Below are 22,932 nucleotides of genomic sequence, written 5' to 3'. Positions count from 1 at the left end.
CCGTTTTTACGGCGATGCGAATTCGGTGGCCATGATTGGCCGGCTGTAATGACGAAATATGTAGCCAATAGCCTTGCAGTAAGGAACAATATGGGTGGGACAAATACGTGACTTAACCAGACGAGCTGTGGTTTTGTCCAATTGGAAAAAAGCTAGGGCGGAGAAAGCAGAGGAGTGCAAGTTAAAACAGCATAGGTAGCTGGTTTCACCAATAAGGAGTCGGGTGGTTTTCACGCTGCCCAATTATTATCATAAACTTATGAGGCGGAGCTTTGCTTGATATGCAGCCACTGTGACTAATGCATCTTGAGATGGTTGAAGAGTCGTCCAATGGGAAATGAGGAGGGGGATGGAAAAGGGGGCAGATCGCCTTGAGACGGCCAGGTAACTTCGCCAATCAGTGATAACATTATTGCGGTGCTAGCCAATGGGCGGCCATTGAGGGCGGGTCCCGATGTGTTTGGGTTCGTGCTCCTCCAGGGAGTGAGACGGCGGCGACGAGGAAAGTTTATTTTTTGGTGGCGGTTGACCCCCCCTCCCCCCGCCATTTGTTTTGATCTCTGTGTCTGGCGGCTGGATTTCCCCGGCGGGTAAAACGGGCGGGAAAAGCGGCTCCCGCAGCAGCGCCCGTGGAAAGGAGGTGGGCTCTCCGTGTGCACCGCTGCGGGCGAAGAGGCGACGGCTGCGGCTCCTTGTAGGTGAGTGGCGAGGCAGGCCTCGGGGGCCCACTGCGCGCTTCTGCGAGGCTGCTGGAGCGGGTGAACGGCGAGGCCTCGTTGCTCTCCTCTCAGAAGACGCCGCAAATCCCCTCAGAGGGGCCGAACGGCTCCTTCGGGCCCCTCCAGCTGTCTCTCAGCGCCGAGGGTGTCATTGTTGTTAGTATTATTATCATAATAACATGTGTGTTGAGGTAATGATGGTTCCTGGGGATACCTCTCTGGTTCCAGTTTCGCGGCGGTAGCTGCAGGAGCTCCGTTGGGTAAATGAATTTGGGGCTGTTTAGGATCGGGGCGCCGGTGGGGGGGGGGCGGCGGGAGGAGAGGGTTTTCCATCGCTTTCACTTGCGCGTGCGCAGTGGCGCTTCCTTCTCTGAGGGCATCGGCGGTGGAAGAGCAGAGGGGGAGTTTAGTATACAGTATTTGGAGTGGGACGTGAAACTCGCTCCTCGGATAATGACGACCTGAAAGGGTAACGGGGCTTGAGAGTTTTTCTTTCTCTCCTACCCCAACCCGAGCTAATGGTGAGATTCTTCTCTCTCTTTTCTCTCCCTTCACACCGTCCAATAACTCGGGATGGAAACTCAGGTTCTGTGGTGCAACCAGTCAAGATCGGGTGGAAACAGCCAAGTACCCCGAGTGTTGCCGTAAAGGCTTATTTATAGCAGCGCTGGTTGTAGCAAGCCCCAGCTCTACCCATGCAGGATGAAAAATGATCCTAAAAGATATAAATAAACACAGCCGACTGGCGGCCTCTTGCTTTCTGCTCTCCTTTGCTTCCGTGAGTGGGGCTCTCTTCCACCCAAGGGGCGATGACCACCTCGAGCGTAACTTGTTTGGCATAATAATATTTGAAGCGGATAAGAAATGTTAGAATTGTTGACTCGCGGTGTAGCGTTGGGTGCCCACTCCTTAGCAGGGTCAGAGCCTTTTAATTGAGAGAGGCCCGTGGGAATAGTTTAACATACAGTGGTACCTCGGGTTACATACGCTTCAGGTTACATACGCTTCAGGTTACAGACTCCAGAAATAATGCTTCAGGTTAAGAACTTTGCTTCAGGGTGAGAACAGAAATTGTGCTCCGGCGGCAGCAGGAGGCCCCATTAGCTAAAGTGGTGCTTCAGGTTATGAACAGTTTCAGGTTAAGTACGGTCCTCCGGAACGAATCAAGTACGTAACCCGAGGTACCACTGTACAAGGTACTGTCAAGCTACATATTCTGGATTAACATTAGTGTGTAAATAGGTGGCAAGAGAAGGGGGTAGCAGAGTCAGAAATGTTTTTGTTTTTTGTTTTTGGTACTAAGTGTTGTGAGGACAGCTCTTTCTAAAGATGAAGGAACAGCTGGTGTTATGCGCCTCTGAGAACCCCATTTCTGGTGCATAACATTTTGCTGTGTGTTTTGTGTTGTGTACTGATCAGGACTGAATTGGAGCTACTGGAAACTTGGAGGCAATGATCTCTTGCCATACCTCCTCTGCCTTTCCAATGCCATGGGTAGTAGAGTAAAACTGGCATTTATTTGCTCTTGTGAAATAACATCAGTGGTGGAACTTTGTTTCAAATCCACATTTCAGGGTTAAATCAGGCCATAACCTTTATTCACTGAAGTTATCTAAACTCTTAAGAACATGTTGTTGTGGACATAGAGTGGTAGGGTAGTCTTATTCTCTCATTACTCCAAAGTAATGCTAATTATTTACATTGAGCTTTGTTAGGTTCTGTGCAGCACTCTTGTATTTCAGAAGTATTGTAGTGTTAAAAGGAAATGCCTATCTTAGTGTAATTGGGTTTCCTGTACAATTTCCTTCAGAGTCCATATAGCTGCATACCCTTGGTGGGATCCTATTATTTTTAATTAGGTGACCTAGGGATTTTATTATGAAGTAAAACCTTTTTATTTTTCTGTTCTGAATTGGGATAATACATTTGGGGTTCTTTTTTGAATATAAGGAGAGTTTTCTGCAGCATTTGTGCCGGCAATCCAAGCTTTAACTTTATAAAGAGTGCTTTCATCATGTTACTTATGCTTTAAAAATGACATTTCTACTATATCAAAACAAAATATATCATAGTTATTCATTTTAAAATTGTAGTACAGTATTTATTACTTTGGTATATTATCAGCTACTTTGTAGACAATTTCCTCTAAGTGGATTATAAATCCCATAATTTTTCTTTTTTGCTTTTATATGTGTCATAATGCTACCAAAAAATCTTATTAGTTCAAACTTTTTTATTTGGATTGCTTGCAGTGTACACTATAGGGTAGCCAAGAGCAGTGGCAGAATTAGCGGAGGCTGGAAAGGTGTTAATATACCCCCAAACCTTCAGAATTTTCTTCTCCTGCATGTCCATAAAGGCCAGATCAGAATTTTGTGGCTAAGTAATATGGAGTTGATTAGTAAGTTGCTTTTTTCAGATAGTGATGTTGATGTTATCAAGTTCTCTTAATCACAGAATTCTTTTTTGCGAACAAAGCACTTTCATTGCCTAGCATAAGTAGAGCATTGGCTAACAACAATGCTGTGCCTGGTCATTCACAATGGAAGTGGGTTAGCCTCCTTAGTATGAGGGTTAGCCTCGTATGTAGGGGATGCAATTTGCACTGAGGATAGCTCATAGCAATTCAGACAGGGGTCCTGTGAAATCAACATTGGTTAGTGTTAACCATGGTTACAATCTGTACCAAAACATTCCTTAATCATGGTAAAAGTTGGGGATGGACTTCTAGTTGACCTAAGTGCTTCATATTGCAGGTGGTAGGCTGGAGAAAGAGAAAAGATTGGATGTTCTTCATGTATCCACTTCTGGTGAGTGCACATAACCTCAGCTAAAAGCTGGTGTGGTATAGTAGTTAAAGTTCTGGATTAGGACTGGGAGACTAAGGTTGAGAACATCATTCAGCCATAAAGCTCATTTGGGTGACCTTGGGCCAGTAACAAGGTTGCTGTGAGGATAAAAGGGAGAGGAAGTGAATATTGTATGCTACATTGATCCGTTTGGAGAAAGGTAGGATATCAACACAGTATAAATAAATACAGGATAAAACTAGCATGTGGATAATGCATAGCCCATAGGCCTCCATACTGTATGACTTTGTAAGAAAGGTAGGTGCCTGGTAGCCATTATGTAGTACAGTGGTACCTCAGGTTACAGATGCTTCAGGTTGCAGACGCTTCAGGTTACAGGCTCCGCTAACCCAGAAATAGTACCTCGGGTTAAGAACTTTGCTTCAGGATGAGAACAGAAATTGTGCTTCAGCGGCGCGGCAGCAGCGGGAGGCCCCATTAGCTAAAGTGGTGCTTCAGGTTAAGAACAGTTTTAGGTTAAGAACGGACCTCCGGAACGAATTAAGTACTTAACCCGAGGTACCACTGTACTTGATTCCCTGAACCAAAGTTCAGACTGATCAATTTGTCCGGGTTTGGATATAATGATAGAATCATAGAACTGTAGAGTTGGAAGGGATCCCAAGGGTCTTCTAGTTCAGCCCCCGGCAATGCAGGAATCTTCTGCCCAATGTGGGGCTCAAATCCACAACCCTGAGATTAAGAGTCTCATGCTCTACTGACTCAACTGTCCCTTCAACATAAACTGTGGTTAGTTAAAAAGCTTCCAATTTCCCTGTGACACTGCCAGAGGAGAAGAGGCAGTACTTGAGCCTGAGCTGATCAGCCATTGTGGCTTCTACTCCAATTTCCCCCAATTGCTGTGGGGGGAAGGGAAAAGTGAAAAGGTGACTGCAAGCCAGATGGGGTGGTCCTACCTATCAACCAGCAGACAAAGGATTCCCCACCACTTTTTAAAAAATATAATTTGACTTACTCAGGGGGGAGTGCGTGATTTTTCATTTCTGGTGAGCATACCTAGTACTTCATATGGGAATGAAAATACTCACCTTAGCTTATCTGTGTGGATTTGCTGAAGAGGAGACTCAGAAGGATGGTGTGTGTGTGGAAGGGGAGTAATGGTGTGTGATTGTTTTTGTCTGGCCTCATCATATGCTGAAATGCCGCTCCCAACACCTTTACAACATGGAAATGTAACTTTGGGTCTGAAAAAAGTTCCCCATCTTTGGTTTAAATTTTAACCCCCTGTTACTTTGTATAAAGAATAGTGGCTACCATGAGAGAGTGTACCATTTTTTGTCATCAGCTCCAGTTATTTTGCTGTTTTTAGAGCAGTCATCTTACCAGCCTCTGTGTAAGTTCCTTAGGAAATGCAAAATTTGTTTTTAAATATGCAAATACTTATTTGCATGTATGTTAGTAGATAGAAGGCATTTTGCTGTTCTGAAACAAGTTGTCACCTTGGAAAATATAGTGGCATATACCATAAAATTGATTCTGCATTCATCTGTGATAGTGACTACCTGTACAGGCTTGAAAACACTGGACAGTGCTGCAACCACTCTAGTTGCCTTCACTTATCTTTATGCTCCAGTGGCCAGAGGCGTAGGAAGGGGTGTGTGGTGGGTGCAGTCCGCCCCAGGTGTCATGACAGGGGGGTGACAAAATGGCAGGTGAGTGGGCAGCACACCTTGTGCCTGGCGGCAGCAGCCCTCCTCAGCCATGGCGAGGCACACCCGGCGGCGGCAGCTCTGTTGCCGGGTCATGTTTCACCCAGCTGCAGAGAGCAGGAGGAGAGTGAGCAGCAGCTTCCCAGCCCCTCTCCTACCCTGAACTGTGGCACATGGGAGGGCACCTGCTGCGCCCCCTCAGGAGCACGCCCGCCCTGGGCAGCACAGGTATATGCTTGGCCACTGCCAGTGACTAACAAAATGCTGCTGTTGCATTGTATTAGGCAACAGTATTTGTTTTCCAAACTTTTCTGCAATCATTATAGCTGAACAATTTGCTGTTCTTCGAAAATTAAAATGTTCTAACTCATATGCTATGTTAACATATACCACATGTGCTTGATATTAGTGTGAATCTCATAAAGAAACTATTGCTAGTATGTAATAATGTTAATCTATGTCTGAGCATAATATACAGGTGAGAACATTCACCTTGCAATAGATCTCCATTTTCATTTCATATTTAAAATCAGAAATCAAGCCACCCAAACCAGCACTGTGGTAGTATGCCTGCATTCCTTTTTAATATGGGTTTAACTACACAGAAAGCTTGATTGATGGAAAATCTGAAATGCTTGTCAGCAGTAATCTGCAGGCTCTTTGGTGTAGAGGTTTGAAGTGAGGTCTCTGAATATATATATTCTTTCCCCTGAAACATGTTAACATTCTTTAATTTGCCATTTCCCTTAACTACCAGCTAACATGTTCCCTTATGCAAATATGTATTTAGTGCCAGTCCTCTTTGGAATCAAATGTATGTCAAGGTAACTTTTTGGGAAGAAAAATTTAAACTTACAACTTGATTGATGCTTTCCATTCATGTCAGGGTGCAAAACTGCATGTTAGTGGTTCCTACTATGACTTTCTGGTTACCATCTTTTGGATTCTTTTGGTGATTAGGTGCTGCAGGGTATAATTTAGTACACTACTGAGTATGTGGAAATGTTCGATCTTAACAGCCACAATGCATTTTGGCCAGTTCCATTATTATACAAATTTGTAAGACAGTGTTGGAATGCAATATTTCTTTTCAATTATCAAGTCTAACTCCAGACTTTGAATTTCCTGTCATCTTTACCAGGTGTAAAAAAATACCAACTGCAAAAAAAGCAACCAGGATTGCTTATGTTGCTTCGCTTCTTGAGAGGAATTTTTGTATGTCATGCTTATGTGCTTTGAATAATAGTATTTTTTCTTTCTTTCTTTCTTTCTTTCTTTCTTTCTTTCTTTCTTTCTTTTTTTTTTTTTTTTTTTTTTGCAGTGGTTTGACTTTTGCACTGAATGTAGCCGGGATGGGTCCTTTCGGGCTTCAGCAGCCCTGAGAAGCTGTCGAGGTAATTTCTGTTTAAAATACAAGTGCACTATTAGTAGAAGGCAGAGGTGGGTAGAGAAGGTAAAGGTGTACAGAACAGTTGTTTGATCTTTGGACATACCGTAAGTCATGAAATTGAGGGAATACATTCTCTCTTTTACAGGGAATTATGATACATAGATTATGGTCTAGAGAAGTCACACAGAATGCCTATTATTAGAGAAGTGTTTTATGTTGTCCTGTTTCATGTGAAGCTTTGTATGTACAGTTTAAGCATGTCATGTTAAGATAAAAAAGAATTTTTTTACTGCCAGTATAAACATGCTTTCAGTAATACAGTCATTGAGACTTCTGATAATTTTTTGTTCAGCTGAAAAGCTGTGGCATAACTGAATACTGGAGAGAGTTGTATGCATTTGGAGACTTCAGCACAGTAGGCATTAGAGATGGGTTCCTTATCCTCTAGTTTATGGGTTGGCACTCTCCAGCATGGGGGCCTAGTTAGGCCTGGCATGAGTCCTAATTTGGCCTTTGAGGACATTTCCCCCAAACCTTGGCTACCTGTTATTTCTTAAAACTATTTAATCTGAAATAGCCATATGATTAGCAGATGAGTGAATAACTACTAGCCGTTCCAAAGACTACATCTACCAACTCCAAAATACTTTATGTGTGTGTTTCACCCCACTTGTCTGTCTGGGCCCCTTGTGCCTTTACTCCTGAGACATTTGTGCCAGTCACTGAATGTCCCTGATTGCAATCTGGGTGATTTTTTTTTAATGGCCTAAGAATCCTCAGTATTTACAATGTGCAGTATGACTCATAAAATTTCAGATTCCAACTATTTTATTATAACATCCTTCATTTTATTTATTTTTAGGCAGAATTTCGTGTTTCAGCAGAGTTTTGCACAGATTCTGTTCCCATGCAAACTGATGAGGGAGAAATTTTGTCGGAAGCTGGTTCCAAGGTCAGTGAATTCACAGAATGAGACTAGGGTAAATGTTGATACAATTAACTATTACTGTGAATATGTAGGTTTGAAACATGAACATGGTGATTCCAGATATAATTCATTGTATTGATAAAGATTAAATACATACAAAGTCTTAATTTAGTCTTGTGCTGATATTAACAATACCATAAAATGTGGCAATTAATACAAGAATATTGTTTCCATGGGAATATTTATATCTTGGAGTCTTTCCTCATCTTTGTGCAGCAATTATTCCTGATAAATATACACATTTCAAATGGGGATGTAAATAGTCACTCACCTGGTTGCTTGTGACAAGAAAATGTTGCCTTTAGGCAATTGGGCAGGGAAGATTTTGTAAACTGGAAAGAGCTGAATGTTCCTTCTAGACCACTGATGAACTGTAAATACTATAGAGCTGTATAGACTAGACATATTTTATTGGTTAGTAACTTCTGTGGACTGGCTTAAATCAACCTTTTAAGAAGCTTATCTACTGAAGAAGTGTTTACTGTATAACTCATTTGAACCAATTCACGTAACACTTAAAGGTAAAGGTAAAGGTACCCCTGCCCGTACGGGCCAGTCTTGACAGACTCTGGGGTTGTGCGCCCATCTCACTTAAGAGGCCGGGGGCCAGCGCTGTCCGGAGACACTTCCGGGTCACGTGGCCAGCGTGACAAAGCTGCATCTGGCGAGCCAGCGCAGCACACGGAAACGCCGTTTACCTTCCCGCCAGTAAGCGGTCCCTATTTATCTACTTGCACCTAGGGGTGCTTTCGAACTGCTAGGTTGGGACGCGGGTGGCGCTGTGGGTAAAAGCCTCAGCGCCTAGGGCTTGCCGATCGAAAGGTCGGCGGTTCGAATCCCCGCGGTGGGGTGCGCTCCCGTTGCTCGGTCCCAGCGCCTGCCAACACGTAACACTTAGGGTAACATAAAATATCTTTAGTTTAGCTAGTTTTAGCTAAGTTTCAAATGTCACAAATTATTACTGTTTTCTTGAACAAGTACTTGATGGAAAGTGTATAAAACTCATTCATTACAGCTACTATTTGAATTGGTAACTGTAGCCCATCTTGAAAATGCAGCAGCATAAATCTGTATTCTGAATAAGCCTTTTCAGTCTAGATAAAGGTTGTAGAACAGTTCATATTAGGCTACCAACACAATCACAAAACATTGTTCCCTGATAATTAACAGTAAGTGTTACACTCCTGCTTGCAAATTTTGCAGTGTTCACCTATGCTTCTCTGATAGCCCACTTGTTACCTGTGATTTGAAATTAAGTGTTGTGTGATAGTAGTTTTATTTAAGACTAGAGGGGGTAGAGCCTTCACACATTCTTCAGAGGTTTAAAGGCCAGAACACTGAGGCCTGTTAGTGCAGCTGTCATGGTGCTGGTTCCCCAGCTTGGCAAGCATAGTGCTCTGCTTGCAGCCTAGGCATGTGCAATTTGTTTGTGGTATTTACAAGTAATCCTTCTGCTCAAGTGTGTGAGGTGATATGCAAGCATTTATGTATGTGTACATAGCCACTTATCTGAGGATAACTGCTACTTGCTACAGATATCTAGCAAATTGCTTGGCTAAAATTAATATTGGAAGTATGGTATTGGCACTAAACATATGAATCTGCTTTTTATGGAGTCTGAGCACTCATCCATTTGGGCCAGTACCATCCATTCTTGCTTTTACAGCTTTGTTACCTGATCTTATAACTGGAAGTGTTTGAGTACTGTAATTTGTGCAGTGTGTCCTATCACTGAGCGATGGTCTTTCCCACAATCAAATAAACACATTACTACCTTAATTTGGATAACACTGAATGGATTGTGGTACTGAGAGAGCACAGTGATGGGATGTAGATATTACAGGAGCTAAGGAGTATGCACATGCAAACTGGTTCATCATCCAACCTTTGGCTATCTGAACATGGACTTTTGCATTTCAGTATGCTTTGGAGCTTTTCCTGAGTAATTGCTAATACTTGCTACAGAGACCCAGAGCAGTCAATTATGTTGAATGATTTTAGTATCAGTTGTGCACTCTAAATTATTGCTCAGCAATTTTCTTCAGAGTCTTAGGCAAATTACATTCTGCCCCAGTAAAAGGTAAATTTTTATAATTGGTTATTGAGATGAATGAGGCATAGTTGTACACAGTACTCTTTTTCTAGAAAAAGAGGTGCCGGAACTCACCTCCTTCGTTCTCTTAGAATGGCAACAGTGCCCACATGAGAGGTGCCGGAACTTTGTTCTGGTGAGTTCCTGCTGAAAAGAAGCCCAGATTCTACAACATTTGTTAAAGTAAAAGTGTTGTAGTAATATTTGTTCGAAGTGATCCAATCCAGTTCTTATTTGATTTTATTTGAGATATTCCAAGCTAGCTAACCTCTTGGAATCAGTTGTCAAGCTGTCCACTTTACATTTGGGCTTTGTTTCCTCTGGGCTCACAAGGATGAGTTGGCTTGTGCTTCTTTTGCTCATGCTGGAAAAATGTTTTGTTTCTGCTAGTCTTGTGTTTGTAATGGGAGAGAAAGACAAACACTTTTATGAAACCCTTTAGCTATTAATGCTATTGTGGCTGGTGGAAAGGAAAGAAACTAGGTTGTAAATCCTCTCATTGTTAAAGCATCTCCAAAGATACTGACCATAGTACATAGGAAGCTGCTTTGCTTCATGACTTTGTTCACATTACCTTGCTCCCCCTCCCCCGAACTTTTATAACACCTATCCCCAAAACCGGCCCCTCCAGATGTTTGGGGACTACAACTCCCATCATCCCTAGCTAACAGAACCAGTGATCAGGGATGCTGGGAATTGTAGTCCCAAAACATCTGGAGAGCCGAGTTTAGGGATGCCTGTTTTATAAGATCTGTTCTTATCAAACATAAAAAAGACTCAGAGGATGCAGGTTCAAATCTCCAGTTGGCCGTGAATTTCACTAGAATGACCTTTGGCTAATGACACACACAGAGAGAGAGACAGCTATTGTGAGGATAAAATGGATGGAGGGGAATGGAGAGGGAAGGGGACCATGTGAACCACACTGAACTTGGGGGAAGGGTATGATAACATAAACTAAAATATTGTAGGGTGATGATCTCACTATGTACTTGATAAAGCCTTAAGCAAAACATTTTAATTGTTTTAAAATGTTTTTATATTGCTGCACACAAGTAATTTATGAAAGGCTGATATATAAATATTTTTATAAGGTAAAAAATATAATTTCCTGCTCTTGGGGAAACCATTCTTATGTTATTTGCCTGCCAAATGTGTTGGAGTGGCTCTGTGACAAATCCGAAGCTCATTTTATGGCATACCCTTGGTTTGTATGATATACTGGCCAGGCCTGTTGTGCTTAGCAGTTGCCCCTGGACGAAGTGAGTGCACCGTTGAACTTGCCTAATATGCTCCCCCCCCCCCCGCGCGCAATTGCATATTGGTAAATAGTAAGCAAATTGCCCAGAAGCTATTCACCTATTACAGTCGTTCCTCGGAAGTCGAACAGAATCCATTCCGGAAGTCCATTTGACTTCCACAATGTTCATGTACCAAGCCGCAACAGACATTCGGGTTCCAAAGAATGTTCACAAACCGGAACAATCACTTTCGGGTTTGTGGCATTTGGGAGCCAAAACGTTTGTCTCGCAAGGCGTTTGACTTCCAAGTTACGACTGTACTAGTTTTCTCAGGAACCCTAGGCCTTTCTACCCCAATAGTCTACCTGAGACAAGTGAAAACGGGTATTTTTGGAAGGGAAGGAAAAGGTGTAAGTTGTCTGTGAAAGAAGAATGGGAGAACAAATTATAAAAGATAGGTTGAGAGGCATGTGGTTGTGGAAAGGGAAAATCTGTAAGAGCCTCTGGATCAGCATGTTTTACCTAAAATAGGGAGGCTGTCACAATACCTCCAGAGAAATGTTATGCTTAGCCTGAGTAAAGGTGAGCAGTGGAACTCCTTTCCATGAGGAAATGTGGCAAATAACTTTAGCAATTTCCAAAGATGGGTTAGTTAGCAGGAGAACGTGATGATGTTGGTGCCCTCCCATCAGATGTCAAGGAGATAAGGTAACTGTACAACCTTTAGAAGACATCTGAAGGCAGCCCTGTATAGGGAAGTGTTTTTTTAAAATGTTGAATATTTTATTATGTTTCTATATATGTTGGAAGCCACCCAGAGTATCTGGGACAACCCAGTCAGGTGGGCAGGATGCTTACCACTACTACTACTATTAGTATTATTATTCCAAATTGTACCTCCATCCTTTTTGTGACTAGCAGCCTCTGACATTTTTTTCATTCCTCTTCCCTGGTTCTTTTACATTCACTTCTTCCTCCCATAATAGCTTTCCTTATTTAACTCCCTTCCATTGTAGTCCCAGTTTGTTTTCTTATTTATTATTACATGTCAATGTTCATCTTATTTTCTTATTTCCTTTAACACCTCCTCTTTCCTTTTCCCCTCAGAGGAGGGATACCTACCTTCCTTCCTTCCTTCCTTCCTTCCATCCATCCCTCTCTCTGCCGGAACCTCTCTGTCTTCTGGTCGCCAGCATGCAAGGACCTGCAGGCGGTGGCATTAGTCTGACTAAAAGACTGTGGCAGGGCTAGGGGGCACTGAGCAGGCTATGACACTGAAGCCCACCTGAAAATGACCCAAGCTCTATTGTTCAAGAAACACTGCCATAGAATATTGGGAAAGATGGTAGTAACTAAATAAGACACATGCTTAATTTTGGGATTACATAACCATTGCTTAGGTTTTAAGAAGGACTAGTAGAATATCCTCATGGAACATTGTGGTCAAAAGTGGAGTCTCCTACAGTGGTCTGTGTAGATGTGCACATTCCTGAAGTAAATGAATACTATTTGTTGGATACGAAAGTTGAGTGAATACTGTACTTGCCCATGGCCCTTCATCTGATGCGTAGAGACTTTTAAAACGTGGTTGCACTTTATGGTTCTTTTCACATGTAAGGGAAGTGATAATTTCTGCCACTTTTGTGCCCAAGTGTCAGGTTTGTGCACTGTATCCTCCTCTTGTGAGGGGGCAACCTAAGTACACATCTTTGCATAAATCATTGTATCTTAAACTGGGAAGACAATTTAACTGCAAACAGAACTGGAAGCCGTAGTTTGAACGTAGATAAACTATGGCTTGCAGAACTCAAAACTTTGCTGGTTTTTACAAAGAAGTAAGTGAGTGAATTGAAGAATGCAAGGTGGGAGAAGAGTAATTAGCCAGACCATGGTTTGCCATTTAAAGCGTAAAGCAATGCAGTACTGGTGTACACAAAATAATTTATACCCATGTAAGTGAAGGGAAGTAGCCCATTTTGAAATTTTAGACTTCTTACTCTTTGGTGTTCAAAGCAACTTACACAGAAAAATAAAATACTTTTTAAAAGAAAAAGCTGATATGGTGTATTTCATATGCTGCATTACCCCTTGAGATAATAGTCATACAGCCACATTTGTACTCTTAATTTATTCTTTGACCTATGGCAGATTTCTTTCATCTTTATAATAAGTTTTTAAAGTGAATTCAGATAAATTGGATTCTAACATTTGTAAAGCAGCAAGTAATGACAGTCTTCCTATTGGTTATGCAAGACAGGAGTTTAAAATTGGCCAACTCATGTTGCACAACCAAACAGTGGATGTCTGGAGATGATAAGAGCTTATCTCTAAAGCCCAGCAAGGTGTTAGGCTCATACTTAAAGCAGAGGCTCCTGAGTTTTAAGAATTCTGGCAATGCCATTGGGCTGAAGCGGTTAGAGAAATATGGAGAGTAAATAGTTGGTGAAATTTTAAAAGGTAAGGGATTTGTAGAATTTATTAGTCTACTTGGATCAGAAAAGGAGGTGCCTGTTATGAATCATGTATGGCTTGAAGACCAAGAAATATTGTTAACCCTTATTTCCAGTAATTCTTTAGTTTTATTCTTTAATTGTATGCCCTCATGTACCCCATAACTGGTGACTTTTTTTACCATGTATGTCTTAATTATAGAATCATAGAATTGTAGAGGTGGAAGGGACCCTGAGGGTCATTTAGTTCAACCTCCTGCAATGCAAGAATATTTTGCCCAATGGGGCTTGAACCTACAACCCTGTGATTAAGAGTCAACTCAAGCATCCAAGACAGATGGCCATCCAACCTCTGCTTACAAACCTCCAAGGAAGGAGAGTCCACCACATTCCACTGTTGAACAGATCTTACTGTCAGAAAGTTCTTCCTGATGTTATCTAGGAATCTCCTTTCTTGTACCTTGGAGCCATTGGTTTGTGTTGTGCCCTCAGTAGCAGGAGAAAACAAGCTTGCTCTATCTTCCATGTGATATCCCTTTATATATTTGAAGATAGCCATCATACCTCCTTCTTTTTAAAAAAGTAATTCTGTAGCCTTCCTAGAAAGTAAGTTATGGGTAAAGTGATTTATTTGAAATGAGAGAGGTGTAGCTACCTTGTATATTTTTCCTGGTACTGAGTAATGCTCCCTGTTATGCAGCAGCAGCAGCATCTCTGTGTGTGTGTTCGTTCTCAGTATTCAGAACCAGCAGGACATGGAATAAAATCGTCAGGGATGGTTGTTTCTGTAATTTTGTGCTATAATATGCTCCACATTGCAACCATTTTGTGAATGGTCCCTCAAGAGTAAGAGTTTTTTCCCATTTGAAAGTCAGCCTAAATTTGCATCTAAGCATATAAATTAGCATAATACTTTATGCACATGAGTCATGGACCTGTTCCCTTAGTCTTTTAAGTATCTAGCAACACCACTGTTAAGGTACGTCTGGACAGGGTAAAAAGCTGAAATATATGGCCCGGTTTGCTAGAGAACTGAATTTTGGAATTCTAATAACTTGTACAGGAGTATTGGACATCATACTACCCAGCCCTAGAGGCGGCACATGTAAATAGCTTCAGAAACAACCAAGAAGAAAAATACTTTAAATCTTTTAAGTCACTGGAGTAGCCAACATGATGCCCTCCAGATGTTGATGAGTACAATTCGTATCATACCATGCTGACTGGGGCTAATGGGAGTTGGAAGTCAAACAACATCTGCAGGACACCTCTTTGCCTATCCCTGCATCATGTCTATTCTGAAAGCAGACCCTATCAAATACTTAAGCACACAGTTACAAATCTGTGAACAAATACATGGTCCAGTGCAAGCGTAATGCTGCATAATCTCTTGTCTATAACCAGATGCACTGAAGCCAGTGCTAGTCATGATTAGTTGGAAGCCAGAGTTTACAATCTTAATTCTTTCTATTCATACTTAATAAGATTGCAGAACATGTAACACTAACCGTGGAGGGAGAAAACATTGTGGGATGGAGACTTGGAATCATAGAATTGGAAGGGACCTAGAGTCATCTAGGTTTCCTAACAGTTAAATTAAAACATTGTTTCTTAACCTGCAAAAACAAACTGGTAGTCACACCCAAGTGATTGGTAATGTTCCAGTTTTTTTTAGCTGGTGTACTGTATTTCAGCCATTTTTCATCTAATCTCTGAAATTTCATCTAATCTCTGAAAGAGATGCCCCATGATTAAAAAAAATAGTGATGTGACCAATCTCAGTTTTCATAAGGAAAAGATTTGGTAGTTTACTAGAAAATGTGAAATGCCTTAATTATGCGGCTACTCCTGTAGCTCTATATAATGTTTGTGCTAAGGTTTCTAGCTAGTTTCTTACCCACAGGAAATTTTGTTTGTTTGGAGAAGCATTCAGTTATTTGAGTCTTTATTTGCAGTCTGAAGTGATGTATACCAGACACAGGTTTGCCATCTCAGTGAGAACTAGACATTGGATGCCAGGGCAGGATGTGGCCTTCAGCCACATCATAAGTTGTGGAAGTTCTGCGAATTATTTGCAAAAATAGTGTCAAAAATTCACCCTTTCACAAGATACCATTTCCACGTCCATATTTTTCTTTCCCCACTAGCTTCTCCTCACACTGTTGCCCAGCCTCTGCTTTCCCATATGCTTTCAGTCTCTGCCTGTGTCCCCAAATCAAGGTTTGTTAAACCCTCACTATTCATACTTGAGCATCTTTCTAATCTATGTATGAGGGGAGGGAATGACAGCAACATTTTAATCTCTCCTGGGGTGACACAGTACCTTGGCCATATCAGTGTGAATCAAATTTCCTTACACCCACTCCTCCACCCATAATGACTGTTGCCACCGAGCATGCGTAATATAGATGTATAGAATGGGAGATTGAAAGTCCACAATGGACTTTAAATTCTAAATGAAAGGCAAGCCTTAATAACACATTTAAAGTTTTGAAAGCATCAATCGCTTTGGCAGATGTTAAAGCCTTCTTAAAAGAAGATGGTTTATTCTTAGAGGAAAGAATCCTTCTGTCCCCAATGTTTAAATGATACTCATCTGGCTATTGTGTCCAATTAAGTTTGGGAAATTCAGACTCTTCACTGAAGAGAATTCTCTATACCAAATTTAGAATGTTCAGACAAATATTGATTTTTAATAAAGAAAAACACATCTCAATGTATATAATCAACTTATACAACTTATGCAGAATAAAAATATGGAAGCCCTTATATGAAAAAGTAAAGAATCTAGGTCCCATATTTACTCATTTCATGTTTCAACATATAAAACTTTCTTCATGTTTTGGCTTATTGTAACTATGAGTGATAACCATGAGAGTGGCAATATGACCGTGGGGTGTGCATTTGTTAAACTTCAAATGGCAATCTCTTGGTTAGAGCTAACAGTGGAAACTGGTGATAAATTCTGATAGGGAAAAGGGCCACTTTGGACAAAATGTATTTTGCTCCATCAATGCTGACCTGCAATGCTTGCCTTCGCAGATGGAACATGAGGATTTTGTAATGGAAGGGCATGGCAAGACTCCACCTCCTGGTGAAGAAAACAAACAGTGAGTCATGTTTATTTAAAAAGGGCCTTAATCAGTAAATTATACAAAACATGCAGGATAAATGTGTCTGAAGCATTGCTTCCTTTTTAACATATTCACAGTTTTGTTGTTTTACGATTAAATCTTAAGTGGCTAAAATAAGGGTTATAATCCTAAACACACTTACTAGGGAGTAAGCCCAATTGAACACAGTGTGCCAGGTTCAACTAATGAGCCACACTCATGGAAACCCAGACAAGGACCTGCTAGGGCAGTGCATTTCCCCCTCCCCCCCCCACATTGGCTTTGGTGTGTGTGTTGAAAGAACCCCCAGAATAGCACAGGGAAGAGAGGAGAAGAGGGATCGTTCTGTCTGGCAAGCTGAAATGCTTGGGCTGATGGAATGATTGTCATAGTGCTACATTAAATACCTCCCAGTAGAACTTACTTTTGAATTGACATGTGTAGGGTGGCCTTTCCTGGAGAACATAACACATTGCTAGTGGTGTGTGCAACTTTACATCACTTAGCTAGAGAAATCACAGCAGTATGCAAGGTTGTTGTTGTTGTTGTTTAGTCGTTTAGTCGTGTCCGACTCTTCGTGACCCCATGGACCAGAGAACGCCAGGCACCTCTGTCCTCCACTGCCTCCCGCAGTTTGGTCAAACTCATGCTGGTAACCTCGAAAACACTATCCAACCATCTTGTCCTCTGTCGCCCCCTTCTCCTTGTGCCCTCCATCTTTCCCAACATCAGGGTCTTCTCCAGGGAGTCTTCTCTTCTCATGAGGTGGCCAAAGTACTGGAGCCTCAGCTTCACGATCTGTCCTTCCAGTGAGCACTCAGGGCTGATTTCCTTCAGAATGGAGAGGTTTGATCTTCTTGCAGTCCATGGGACTCTCAAGAGTCTCCTCCAGCACCATAATTCAAAAGCATCAATTCTTCAGCGATCAGCCTTCTTTATGGTCCAGCTCTCACTTCCATACATCACTACTGGGAAAACCATAGCTTTAACTATACGAACCTTTGTTGGCAAGGTGATGTCTCTACTTCTCAAGATGCTGTCTAGGCCTGTCATTGCCCTTCTCCCAAGAAGCAGGCGTCTTTTAATTTCGTGACTGCTGTCACCATCTGCAGTGATCATGGAGCCCAAGAGAGTAAAATCTCTCACTGCCTCCATTTCTTCCCCTTCTATTTGCCAGGAGGTGATGGGACCAGTGGCCATGATCTTCGTTTTTTTGATGCTGAGCTTCAGACCATATTTTGCGCTCTCCTCTTTCACCCTCATTAAAAGGTTCTTTAATTCCTCCTCACTTTCTGCCATCAAGGTTGTGTCATCTGCATATCTGAGGTTGTTGATATTTCTTCCGGCAATCTTAATTCCGGCTAGGGATTCATCCAGCCCAGCCTTTCACATGATGAATTCTGCATATAAGTTAAATAAGCAGGGAGACAAAATACAGCCTTGTCGTACTCCTTTTCCAATTTTGAACCAATCAGTTGTTCCATATCCAGTTCTAACTGTAGCTTCTTGTCCCACATAGAGATTTCTCAGGAGACAGCTGAGGTGATCAGGCACTCCCATTTCTTTAAGAACTTGCCATAGTTTGCCGTGGTCGACACAGTCAAAGGCTTTTGCATAGTCAATGAAGCAGAAGTAGATGTCTTTCTGGAACTCTCTAGCTTTCTCCATAATCCAGCGCATGTTTGCAATTTGGTCTCTGGTTCCTCTGCCTCTTCTAAATCCAGCTTGCACTTCTGGGAGTTCTCGGTCTACATACTGCTTGAGCCTTCCTTGTAGAATTTTAAGCATAACCTTGCTAGCGTGTGAAATGAGTGCAATTGTGCGGTAGTTGGAGCACTCTTTGGCACTGCCCTTCTTTGGGACTGGGATGTAGACTGATCTTCTCCAATCTTCTGGCCACTGCTGAGTTTTCCAAACTTGCTGGCATATTGAGTGTAGCACCTTAACAGCATCATCTTTTAAAATTTTAAATAGTTCAGCTGGAATACCATCACTTCCACTGGCCTTGTTATTTGCAGTGCTTTCTAAGGCCCATTTGACTTCACTCTCCAGGATGTCTGGCTGAAGGTCAGCAACTACGCTACCTGGGGTAATCGAGACATCCATTTCTTTCTGGTATAATTCCTCTGTGTATTCTTGCCACCTCTTCTTGATGTCTTCTGCTTCTGTTAGGTCCTTTTCACTTTTGTCCTTTATTATGGAAATCTTTGTACGAAATGTTCCTTTCATATCTCCAATATGAAGTTTATGATGTTTATTAAGTTTATTAATAAACTTTATTAAGTTTATGATGTTTATCTTAGAAAGTATCCTTTTTTCAAATGTGGGCCTTACCTTTCAAAGGTAAATTTGGATTTTTCACTTCTAATATGCCCAGACGTTAACATGTATTCCAGTATGGTAGCATAGTGAATTATTTTTGGCAGTGCGCTCTGATTTTACAGTTTCTGCAGGAGAAAATTGTTTACATGCTCAGTACCACAAGAAGGTATGTGGTTGCATTGATGGATGCATTAGCCTTTTATTCCTCCACCCATTGTTCTTAGATTCCTAGTTCTCATTCCACACAGTCTTCTGTCCCCTTCCAGCTACTCAACTTCTGTACCCTGTCTTCTTTTTCCTCCCTCGTACGCATGCAGATTGAACTTTCTAGCCCTCAACCCTTTGAGCTGTCCAACGTCCTTGTCTCTGCACTCTACCCCTCCCAACAGTGCACAGCTGCCCTTTTCCCTCTCAGTGTTCCCCCCCCCATTCTTGTATGATATTCACTGTTCTATCTCTGTTCTATCCCTCCTCTACTACACTTTGAATGTTCTTCAGTATTACTGATTCTCACCCCAGAAGAGAGGGTGGGTTTACAGGTAATAAACATATTCTTTTATATGCTTATGGATGGGTAACCTGTTCCAGTCAGAGGACCACATTCCCTCATGGACAGCTTCTCTGGGGCTTTGCACCAGCAGTGAGGTGGGTCTAGCTCAGGGATAAGGGAACCTGTTGGGCTCCAACTCCTGCCAGCACTAGCAGGCATGGGCAGTGGAAAAGGTTATCTCTATTTATCTCACCAGCTCTATTTAATGATTAAAATGTATTCAATTCATTTAAACATTTTTAAAAGAATATCCTCTTCTCTCATGGTAATACGACTGAAACCTATGATTTCCTACACACTGCTGAAATTGAAACCAGACTCAATACAATATTTGCTTCTTGTGGTGTTACAGTTTTCTGATACATTTCCAAACAATGCTATCTGCAGTTCTACTTTTTCCCTATATTTTCCAGCAGCTTCAGTAAAATACATGCTGCTATTCATGGTGATATTATATTATATTATATTATTATATTATATTATTATATTATTATACACACACAATTTCACTAGTTAAGAACTGTGTGGGTACTGGAAAAAGAGCTGGGTATGAAAGCGTTGAATCCATACTCCTGATTTGCTTAAGACTTCTGTATCTCCTGCATTTTTATTTTTTTGTTTTAAGAGAACTCTGTTTTGGGCTACTTCTACTCATGACAAAAAAAAAAATCTACTGGTGCCAGGGAAGGAAGAATCTGTGGTAGAAGATAATCCAAAGGCCTACTGATCTTTGGCTAGCACAGAAGTTGTGGGAAGATGGAGGGAAAACAAGGACACCAACCAGCTTTAGGACTGGCATGCTTTTCCATCCCAGGGGTGTGTTGGGGGGTGGGAGGGCTTCCCATACAGACACCCTTTCCCTTTTACTGCTGTTGTGTGCTGGCTGCAGAGTTTCCACAGTCTCACTAAGAGACTCCCAAGAGTGGTCCTCCAAGAGTGGTCCTCCTTGGTGCAATACAATATCCTGTGGCTCCCAGGGGCTGTGGAATTGCACTCTCAGAAACCCTAGGGCTTTGAAATTGAGGATATTTTATAATAGACAAAACTTCAACTAGTATGTGTAACTTTATCTTTTAAGGTCTCCTACTTTTTGCTGATAGCAGTGGTTTTTTTTACTATTTGCCATTAAAGTATGACAGTTGTTCTGTTTTTTTGGATAAAGTCTAAGGAGCAGGAACTTCTGGATGGGACATAGAGCACTCATTACAAATTTGGCAGAAAATAGTAAAATACACGCCTGTTTAAAAATGCCCTTAAATTTGTTTGGATGTCTGCAGTGGATTCCACTCTTACGTTGCAGCAGTCTAAAGTTGTGCAGGAATAACACGAATGTGCTTTTTTAAGGTTTCAGGAGAGTTAATAAATGTAATTCTTAGGATGTACATGACTATCTAACGTAGCCTTTCATAATTTTCTATCTCTCCTACTTTCATAGTCATAGTTTAAAATAGCACCTGGAATTGTATAATGAGGCAATGCGGAGACTTGAGTACACATGGCCTCCATCAGCCTTTCCCCATCCTTGTGCTCTTCATATGTTTTAGACTACAGCTCCTATCATGACCATTGGCCATGCTGGCTGTGTCTGATAGGAGTTGGGCGTCCTACCACTTGAAAGGCATCAGATTGGGAGAAAGCTGGTTATGTCATTAGTTTTGAACTGGAGGATTTCTCTTCATTTCTGAGTCTTGGTGACTGAATTAAGTTGCATCAGCAGTTGCATTACTATTTTTGTTTCCTCAATTCTTATTCCTCCTTCTTGCAAAAAGAAAAAAAGAACATGAGCAAAGATGATAGCCCTAAATCAAGATTTTTACTCTTAAAATTACAAGGGTTTTTAAAATTTATATATATATATATATATATATGGGTTGCATTGGAAGATGGGTTTTAAGTTTGGATTAGGAGAAGCTGGGGTCTGCACTGTTAATCATTTCTATAAGACTGTGGTTTATTTTGTATAATGAACTCTTTAATGACAGTGAAATTAACAATCCTTTTATATAAATTAGGCCACTGAACAAAGCTGTTTAGATGTTTGATTTCCTCTGCTGGGGAAACAATGGTTTCAGTATTCAGGGTTAGGAGTGACCTCTGTGCAATGGCTATGGTTTTGATGTTCACTTCTACATGTTGTGAGGGAACTGAGCGAGGAAGCATGTGAACTGCATGCATGTGTGGGGAGTAGCATCCAGCAACATCTTACTAACTTGCTCAAAGCTGTCATGTGAGTTATAAGGTTAGACTGATTAGTACCTAGGACTTCCTTGTCCCACAGCTGAAGTGATACAGTGCAGGAAAATGTTGAGGTCATCACATGCTGACCCATGATTTGTCTCTGTGTGGAACTGCATTCTGTATCATACTGAGCTTTGAGGTAAGTAGAATAACAGCACAGCGTGGAGGTAGTCTTTGTGGGCAATTATTGGACTGATTTCTCTTGGTATTTTTTTAAAGAATAAAAGACAATAATAATAATAATTTATTTGTACCCTGGGTGGCTTCCAACATACTGGGTTGACTGGGTTACTCTGGGTGGCTTCCAACATATATAAAAGCATAATAAAACATTTAACCTTAAAAAGCTTCCCTATACAGGGCTCCCTTCAGATACTGGGGAAACCCAGCCAGATGGGTGGGGTATATTATTATTATTATTATTATTATTATTATTATTATTATTATTATTAATTAATACTGCTTTTGAGCTTTTCCACGTCATGCAGAAAGAGTACTGTATTTTACCTGAAATTTCATTTCCCATCAAAGCATTTGCTTTTGAAGTAAATGTGTAAATACAAGCTCTTGATTGTGACTGTACAAATGAAGTAGGCACTCAAATGATAGCCCCTTTATCTAGAAGCGGCAACAGTCATTTACTAAAATAGTCCCTTCATGAGCTTTTGAAGCAGAAGAAAAAATAGGATTCATGATGTCCAGACCTTTTTATATAGGTTCACGCAGGTGGTTATTCCTTCTGTCTCAATGGAGGCAAGAGAAACATCACATAAACAGTAACTATTATAAGGAAGCTCATTAATCAGCTGTGATACCTCAGTGCACTGTCAAGTGACCTGGTAACTGCCATGCCACACTATATTAGTAAGGATTTGTGTGTAAATGTCTGGTTATTTAGAAGGCTAGTGTAGCTAAAACAAATGAAAACAAAATTGGGGGCTTGCAATGGTATCTTGTGAAAACAATTAATGTAGCACACCCATGCATTGCTTTTATCATGTCCTTGAATTGAATACTAAAATGTTTTTTTGTGCAAAACATGATAACATGTCCATGCTGCAGGGAACTCCTAAGTAATTCTTGTTATCCCTTTTTGGGGGAGGGGTAATGTGTGTTGTTGATATAATGAGTGAAAGAGCCAAGGTTTTGGATGATGATGATGATGTAGATGTACCGTATTTTTCGCCCTATTGGACGCACCGGCCCATAGGACGCACCTAGTTTTCAGGGGGGGAAATCAAGGGGGAAAATATGATTTCCTCCCCGCAGCTCTGGGAGCAGCGGACAGGCTGCACGCAGCCTGTGCGCTA

The 22,932-nt window shown here is 41.3% G+C and overlaps 1 protein-coding gene across 11 annotated transcripts in view; it reads left to right on the top strand.

The window, feature by feature from the left end:
* Window positions 1-445: 445 nt before the first annotated feature.
* Window positions 446-22,932, top strand: part of TNRC6B (trinucleotide repeat containing adaptor 6B) — a 106,239-nt gene continuing 83,752 nt past the window's right edge. For 4 of the 11 annotated variants that reach the window (XM_053406866.1, XM_053406861.1, XM_053406862.1 and 1 more), the window contains exons 1-5: window positions 446-698; window positions 6,560-6,632; window positions 7,491-7,580; window positions 15,547-15,619; window positions 16,442-16,509. In XM_053406866.1, the coding sequence (XP_053262841.1) occupies window positions 7,546-7,580; window positions 15,547-15,619; window positions 16,442-16,509 (176 nt within the window). In that variant the 5' untranslated portion in view covers window positions 446-698; window positions 6,560-6,632; window positions 7,491-7,545. Of the gene's footprint in view, window positions 699-3,475; window positions 3,530-6,559; window positions 6,633-7,490; window positions 7,609-15,546; window positions 15,620-16,441; window positions 16,510-22,932 lie in introns of those variants that run through there. The other 7 variants (XM_053406868.1, XM_053406858.1, XM_053406860.1 and 4 more) reach the window with 5 other exon arrangements.

Source organism: Podarcis raffonei, chromosome 10 (assembly GCF_027172205.1).
Source record: "Podarcis raffonei isolate rPodRaf1 chromosome 10, rPodRaf1.pri, whole genome shotgun sequence".
Taxonomy (NCBI): Eukaryota; Metazoa; Chordata; class Lepidosauria; order Squamata; family Lacertidae; genus Podarcis; species Podarcis raffonei.
Note: the sequence above shows the minus strand (reverse complement) of the source record. Positions and strands in the feature narration are given on the sequence as shown.